This window comes from Pelodiscus sinensis, chromosome 32 (genome assembly GCF_049634645.1).
Source record: "Pelodiscus sinensis isolate JC-2024 chromosome 32, ASM4963464v1, whole genome shotgun sequence".
Classification (NCBI taxonomy): Eukaryota; Metazoa; Chordata; order Testudines; family Trionychidae; genus Pelodiscus; species Pelodiscus sinensis.
The window spans coordinates 12,988,444-12,996,747 of NC_134742.1; the positions used below are offsets into that span (position 1 = coordinate 12,988,444).

Below are 8,304 nucleotides of genomic sequence, written 5' to 3' on the forward strand. Positions count from 1 at the left end.
ACTCATTCTGCTTTTCAGATGTTTTTATTTGTTGTACGTTTTGGGAAGAATCACTCCCAAATGGGCGAGTCAGAGATTAGAGTCTGTTATTTTTCTGGGAATGTGTAGATAGAGCTAAATGTTTCTGCTACGCTACCTTTGACAGTGTTCAAAAGTGGTTCTGGCTCCAATGGGTTAACAGGAATGCGCTGCGAATTAGTTCTCAGTCCTGAAATATTGTCCTCAAGCTAATGTGCTGTTTTATACATTTTGCCCTCTGGGCCACTTTGGAACCCGGTTTTTCAGGCCTTTTTTGTGTGAAAAATACAGTTCTGGGCCAAAACAGGCCAATCACAATGGGCTCTGAGTCTGTTCCCGGAACTGTTTGTAACAGCGCCTGCTGAGCTTTGCAACAATTTCACTGCTTAGAATCCCCATTCTGGGCTTCTTGGTAAGTGCCGTAACCACAGACTGTGGGATATTGTGATGTGGGACCTCCTCTATCTGCCTTCTCACAGCTGTGCCAATGAGAAGAAAGAGCCATTTAGACCAGAGAGAGAGAGAGAGAGAGCACGCAAGCATGAGAATGACCCTCTGGCCAGGCAGCTAGACCACACCCTCAATGTATTGTGTATTTAGTCACCTTGAAAATATAAAAAGAGCGAAATTCCTCCAGAAGCCACCAAAACTAAATAGGGTCTTTTGTTTCTTTGTTAGGACCAAATTCAGAGCTCTGTGAAGATTTTGAAGGAGGAAAGAGACAAGATTCAGTCGTTTAAAATGAGCGGGGAAAAGAAAATCGAAGAACTGCTGGTAGGTGCCATTATTACTTAGATGCAAACGTGCACAGGCACATTATCCACACACTGCTTAGAACTGAGTCCGTAAGAAAAATAGCGAGAAACAGGTTGCTTCTGTGGAAGACTCTTCCTCATTCATTGTCACTGTAAAAAGCAATTGTTCTCCGAAGTCTTAATCCAAATATTTTCACTGATAATGGGAGTGTAATTTTTCAGACAGAAAACCCGTCATGTACATGAATGGGGCTTAGTCGAAACCAACTTTTTTTTCCATGGGAAAAAGTCATTTGAAACAAAATTTTCCATGTGTCAGTAAACAAACCGAGAGAGAATACGTTTTCAGTGTGTTGACGATGTTCAGGCAGTTCATTAATCCCAACAAAATCTCTCCAAATTTACTGATGCGTGGATTCCATTTTCAAATTTCCCATTAGTTTCTTTTTATGGATTTAATGCTGATGTTCACGAATGAATACAGGCAGTCCCCGGGTTACATGGATCCGACTTACATTGGATCCCTACTTATAAACGGGGTGAGGCAACCCCGCACTAGCTGCTTCCCCCCAGCAGACCAGGGAGACGCGAAGCTAGCGCCCCCCCCCCCAGCAGACCAGGGAGATGAGGAGCGGCTTTTCTCAGCAGACACCTCAGCTTGAGAATAAAGGACTGAGGGAAGTGAGGTGTGGGAGAATAAAACTGAGCTCTAGAGAAATGTTTGGCTAGAGTTTCCCCTACAATATGTACCAGTTACGACTTACATACAAATTCAACTTAAGAACAAACCTACAGTCCCTATCTTGTATGTAACCCGGGGACTGCCTGTACACATAGCTTCGGTTGATGGATGTTATTGGGTTGGAATGGCTTTTAGCTGCTGTTTCTTCTGATCTAGCCAATTTGAAATGCAGTAACAATGTATTCCCTCCCATCTCTCTGTAGGGAATGAGAAATTGAAACCTACAAGATGAAATTTATCAACTTTCATAAAATCAGCTTCAACCATCAAAAAACTGTTAAACTTCTCATCATTCTACCACAGTTATTGCCTGCACTCTGGTCTGGCAGTCAAAATATTAAAGTGCATTTAAAAAAAGTAGAGTTGTGAGAGGAAATTACAAAATGAAGCAAACATTTTTGCGCCCTTTCAAATTGGAATTTTAATCTTATTGAAACATTTTCAAAATGTCAAGTCATTATATTCACCTTCCTTTTTTTTGCCACCCAACCTCTCCAGGTTTTTGCCTGCTTGCGTGTTAGCAGAAATAATCCCAGAAGGACAAAACCAGCAAGGACTCTGCTAGCACTTTAAAGACTAGGAGGTTTGGTGCCAGAGAACTCCTTGTTGTTTTTACTGATATAGCCTAGCACGGCCACCTCTCTGAAACAGGACAATTTGTGCAGCTGCTGTAGGTATCCCCTGCCCCAGAGAAGGCTGGTCACGTAGGCCTTCAAAGCCTATTGCAGTAATTGGAAAGATGCCGGTTGAGTTGTGTGAGCTCTGGAGCAGGTCCTGAATGATGGTATCACTGCTAGACATTGCCATGAAAAGCTCTGAGTTAGAAATCTGCTCTGATTTCCTTGCTCCTAGGGCATGAGGGGTGGAGAGTGCTCCAGAAACAGCATGAGTACGCCTTCATAAAATAACAGAAGTTAAATTCTGGGGGGTTGCAATGACATGTTCCCATCTTCATACCTAAATTTTCATAAAATGTCCTATTAATCACTCCGTGTTCCTGTCCTGTGCTTCCCCCGCTCACACTGTGTGATTTCAGAAACAGCTAGAAACTGAGAAGGAGAAAATTGTGTCTGAGTTTGAGCAACCGTCCAAGTTTCTGAAGGAACAAGAGCGACTCCTGCTGGCCCCGCTGGAAGAGCTGAAGAAGGAAATTGAAAAGAGGCGGGATGAGTATGTGGCCAAACTCTCCGAGGAACTGTCTTCGTTCAGTTCTCTGATCAGTGAGATGGAGCAGAAGTGCCAGCAGCCAGCGATAGAATTCCTGCAGGTGAGACGGTGTTAGAAACACCCCAGAATCTTTCTAAGGGAAAGGAAGTCTCCTAATTCTTTACTTTTGGAGAGCAATGGTGAAAGTTTAGAACACAGAGTATTGCTAAAATATAGATTATTTTTTTCATAAGGGCTTGATAAAAAGCCAATAAAGTCAGTGGAAATATACTTCTTGTGTATAGTGGGCATTAGATCGAGCCCTAAGTGGAAAAAAAAATCTTTTAAATTCTTATGGGAGAAGACTCCTCCAAAAATAGCAGACTCCAAGCTCTATTCTCCCTTTTTCATTAGGCAAAACCAAAGTAAAATTCAATAGAATTAGAAGATAACAAATTCAAATCTGAACCAAGGCACACTTTTCCATACATCATCAGATTAGACTGTGGAACTCATTGACACAGGATGCTGTTGAGGCCAAACATTTGGCCAAACTAAAAAAGAGATTAGATATTTACATGGATAACAGGAATATCTAGAGTGTTGTTAAATCTCATGCATCATTGTTTCAGACAGTCGCAAACTACGAGAGAGCCCAATATCTTACATCCTAGTCAGAAGTATCTAGGACTGTCCATCTTCGGAGACATGATCGTGAGGAGATGGAGCTCATGTATGATATAGTCTGGCATTTCCCATCTTCTAAACACTAGGGCTGTGTCTATATTAGTGCAATCTTGCACCAAAGCGGCCGCTTTTGTGCAAAAACATGATGCCTGTCTACACTGGCGAGGAGTTCTTGCACAAGAACACTGACATTCTAATATGTTAAATCAGTGCTTCTTGTGCAAGACCTATGATGCTCCTGCTCAGGAATAAGCCCTCTTGCGCAACTGTTCTTGCACAAGAGGCCAGTGTAGACAGACAACATGAATTTCTTGTGCGAGAAAGCCCAATGGTTAAAATGGCCATCGGAGCTTTCTTGCACAAGAGAGCGTCTACACTGGCACGGATGCTCTTGCGCAATAGCACAGCTCTTGCGCAAAGGCATATGCCAGCGTAGATGCTCTCTTGCGCAAACACTTTAATGCAAGAACTCTTGAGTTAAAGAGTATTTGCGCAAGATCATGCCAATGTAGACGTAGCCTAGCAACAAAAGCTTAAAGATGGAACCAGTCTTTAGTTATGGAAATAGCTACAATTGAAGCAAAGTTTCCACTTTATGCCTGATTTGGCCACTCTTCAATATTGGCCTTAAAATTGAAACATGAGCTCTTGGACTGCAGTGATTTTTTTTCAGCCAGAACGGAAGTTAACCAGGGAAGGTGTTCATTGCTTAGGACAGCCTGAATGGGTCAGTAGTTGTTAGAATTCCCAAAGCCTCCTAATTATTTCCATTTTCTGCAAGTGCCTCTAAGTGGCAAACAAGACAGAAGGTGAAAAAGAAAATGTTCCTTATTGGATTTCTCCAGTTGGTATCTTGGGTCAAATTCTTTGTTGTAACTAATATCTGCTGTGAGCAGCATTCTTCTCTCCTCGCGTCCCTTGCGTTGAGCCTGGGTGTAGGATAGCGACTCTGCACCCCAATCCCATTGTTCTCCCTCAGCCCTGACTTCCTGTGGCCACCAAGAAACTCCCAGGATGGGCCTTGAGAATGGTTGAGGGAGAGCGGGGAGAGAGTTTACAGCCTGGGGGCAGCACGGCCGGGGGCAGCCTTCCCTCCTGATCCCCTGCCGTCTGCAGGAGGGGTCGTTCCCAAAGCCGGGAGTGTTCGGGAGATCTTTGTTCCACACATCACCTGCCTGAGCCCTCTGATTCCATGTGCCCAATGGGGTTAAACAGCGAGCTAGTGAGCTCCATAGACAGACTCCCTGGGCCCAGATCCTGCACTTGCTGCCCTTTTCCACGGGAGCGAAGGCAACACATTGAATGGGTTTGTTTGTGTTAATAAATAGCAAATAATTTCAATTTCACTGTGAACCCCCAACGGGGAAAACTGAATTTCCTCTTCTCTGTCTCCTCTAGGGCATCAAAGGTGCCTTGCACAGGTAGGTGGCTCCTTCTCTCTCCCCCTTTCACTTCCCCGTGCAGGGAAGGGATTTTAGACCCGCGACGTGGCTCCCCGGGGTCCAGCAGGGCAGAGTGTGGGACTGGCTCCCAGCTGGAGAGTTGGAGTCGACTGGCAACTAGTCAATAAGCAATTGGTGTCTTGTTTCCTATCACACAGTGATCTCTGTCGCTGTGCCTGGCAGACACGCCCTGCACTATGGCCTTTGGCATGTGCTTAGACTAGTAGCACTGTGGTAGTGCCCGAAGGCAGAATGCAAAATCAGGTCCAAACTAAAGATGTTAAGTATCGGGTATTTCACTAATTGAATAGTCGATATATTTTAATATTGACTACTGGACTAATCGATAGGGCAGCACTACCCCTTTGAAACACCCCCCCCACACACACATTTCAAAGGGGCCGCACTGCACAGCTGACTCCATCCTCCCTGCTCCCTGCCCCTTTGAAGCACCACCACAGCAGTTCAGAGCAGCAGTGTCGCACAGAGGCCGGACTCTCTGTGGTGCTGCCGCTTTGAAACACCTGCTCTTCTGATAGAGGCCATGGGTGCAGGGGAGGGGAGCGACTCGCTGACTTTCCTGTCGACTCTTCTTGGATAGTCACCTACTCCTTAACATCCCTAGTCCAAAGATGCTGGGTGCTGCACAGACACATAGTAAAAACAGTCCCTGCTCCAATGGATTTACAGTCTAAACAAGAGAGAGGGTAGATGGCAGAAGGATTAAAATTGATGGCAGAGGACGTTCAATACAGACCAAGCACTGCACCTAGGAAGGAAAAATCAAACATCCCGCTACGAACAGGGGACTGTTTGGCCAGGCAGCAGCACTGCTGAAAGATCGGAGGGTCGAACTGGATCCCAAATAGCCGGAGTCGGCAGCGCGCCTCTTGTGTGAACAAGACAAAGTGCAGGCAGCTCAGATTGACCTAAACTCCTAGGCTGTGTCTAGACTGGCAAGTTTTTCTGCAAAATCATGTGATTTTGCAGAAAAACTTGCCAGCTGTCTACACTGGCCGCTTGAATTTGTGCAAGAACATTGACGATCTTATGTAAGACTGTCAGTGTTCTTGCACAAATACTATGATGCTCCCGCTTAGGGATAAGCCCTCTTGCGCAAGAGGGCCAGTGTAGACAGGGAAGAACTGTTTTGCGCAAAAAAGCCCCGATGGCGAAAATGGCTATCGGGCCTTTCTTGCCCAAAATCGCGTCTAGACTGGCCATGGATGCTTTTGCACAAGAGCACTTTTTGCGCAAATGCACCCGTACCGATCTAGATGCTCTTTTGCAGAAATGCTTTTAACGCAAAAACTTTTCTGTTAAAAGCATTTCTGCAAAATCATGCCAGTCTAGACGTAGCCTCTAAATTTTCAATGCCCAGTTTAAAATGGGGCACCAGAACCAGATGGAGTTTTCCAATATTGGTCTCACCAGAATCAAGACGAACCTTACAGTATCCCAGCTGGTAGTGTATCAATTCATGAGGCAATAGAGCATTTAATCCTGAAAGGTCTGCTGAGCTACAACCACTGGCTGTGATAGAATTCACTTTAGTAAAATACAAATTGGAATGAACTCCATCGCAAGTAACACCGGGCTGTTCTTCTTCAGGTGCGAGATGGAAAAGTTTCAGAGACCTGCGGAGTTTTTTTCTGAACTGAAATGGAAGATCTGGGAAACTTCCCAAAGAAATGCATCCCTGGACGTCATCATGGAAGGCCTCATGAAAACATTCAGAGGTAATTCACTGTCACTTGGAGAATTTTTTCACGTGTATCATACACATATCATGAGCTTTCATGGGCACAACCCACTTCTTTAAGGCTGTGTCTAGACTGGCAAGTTTTTCCGCAAAATCATCTGCTTTTGTGGAAAAACTTGCCAGCTGTCTACACTGGCCGCTTGAATTTCCGGAAAAGCACTGATAATCTCATGTAAAATCATCAGTGCTGTTCCGGAAATACTATGCTGCTCCTGTTCGGGCAAAAGTCTTTTTCCGAAAGACTTTTGCGCAAAAGGGCCAGTGTAGACAGCACAATACTGTTTTCCTCAAAAAAGCCCCGATCGCGAAAATGGCGATCGGGGCTTTTTTACGGAAAACCGCGTCTAGATTGGTCACGGATGCTTTTCCACAAAAAGTGCTATTGCGGAAAAGCATCCTGCCAATCTAGACACGCTTTTCCGAAAATGCTTATAACGGAAAACTTTTCCATTAAAAGCATTTCTGGAAAATCATGCCAGTGTAGACACAGCCTAAATGTGTAGAGCAAAAGGCACAGACTCCCCAAAATTTAAAGCGGACAAAGAAGGGAGGGGAAAATCCTGTGAATTGTAGCGTTGGTGCTAAATGAGATAAATAGTGTGAGCTGTGAGTGTCTGAGCTGGAGACAATGGGAGGCCCGGTCTGTCAGGAAGGCTGAGCCGTCTGCTGAGTGCTATGGCTACGGGGCAGATTGAAGGCTAATCAGTGAAAACGTGTCTGGATGTCGGTCTGCCTGTGAGTTGTGTTTGGCTACCCAGTAATTCAACACCCCGCACTGGTCTGGGTCAGCAGCCTCCGGCTCACGGGGCTCAGACTACTGGAATGTTTAATGCCAGTGTTAATTTTTGGGTTTGGGATGAAGGAGCTTGGGTCTCAGATAGCCCAGGCTTCTGCCACCCACTCCCCCTGCCTCCCACACCTTGACTCCAACTCCTGTATCCCCCAGACCCATAGGTCCCTGCCCTGAGCCCCTCCATAAGAACCCAGGCAACACTGGGAAAGTGTGCAAGAACTTCATTGATTTGTTTGCTTTTCACTTTGCTTTTGTGCTAAAACGTTAACAAGTGACTCTGCTCATACACACGACACTGAATCTTTTCACTCGTTTCTTCCTTTAGACACGCTGGCATCTGGGCAGCAGCTGAACAAAGGTAAATTTCTGGGATCAAAAAGGGGGGTGAAAACTTTCCTATGAAGTATGGTGGCTCATTGGCAGCAACACAGATCGGCTACGTCTTGACTGGCATGATTTTCCGAAAATGCTTTTAACGGAAAAGTTTTCCGTTAAAAGCATTTGTGGAAAAGCGCGTCTAGATTGGCACGGACGCTTTTCCGCAAAAACGCTTTTTGCGGAAAAGCGTCCGTGCCAATCTAGACGCGCTTTTGTGCAAAAAAGCCCCGATCGCCATTTTCGCGATCGGGGCTTTTTTGCGCAAAACAAATATCAGCTATTTACACTGGTCCTTTTGCGCAAAAGCACTTTTGCTCGAACGGGAGCAGCATAGTATTTCCGCAAGAAGCACTGATTTCTTACATGAGATCGTCAGTGTTTTTGCTGAAATTCAAGCGGCCAGTGTAGACAGCTGGCAAGTTTTTCTGCAAAAGCAGCTGCTTTAGTGGGAAAACTTGCCAGTCTAGACACAGCCATCAGGTTTTCTTTCCGTTTTGTTTTGACGGGAGCTGAACACTGTATTGGTGGCGGCTACCAAGATCTTTCCTTAAAACAGAGAAGTAGATTCTTTTCTCTGTCAT

General features: G+C 45.2%; 1 protein-coding gene across 1 annotated transcript in view; it reads left to right on the plus strand.

The window, feature by feature from the left end:
- Positions 1 to 8,304, plus strand: part of LOC102444704 (uncharacterized) — a 45,248-nt gene that overhangs the window by 35,586 nt on the left and 1,358 nt on the right. The window contains 5 exon segments of the mRNA XM_075913390.1: positions 697 to 792; positions 2,552 to 2,782; positions 4,747 to 4,769; positions 6,402 to 6,529; positions 7,671 to 7,703. Of these exon segments, the coding sequence (XP_075769505.1) occupies positions 697 to 792; positions 2,552 to 2,782; positions 4,747 to 4,769; positions 6,402 to 6,529; positions 7,671 to 7,703 (511 nt within the window).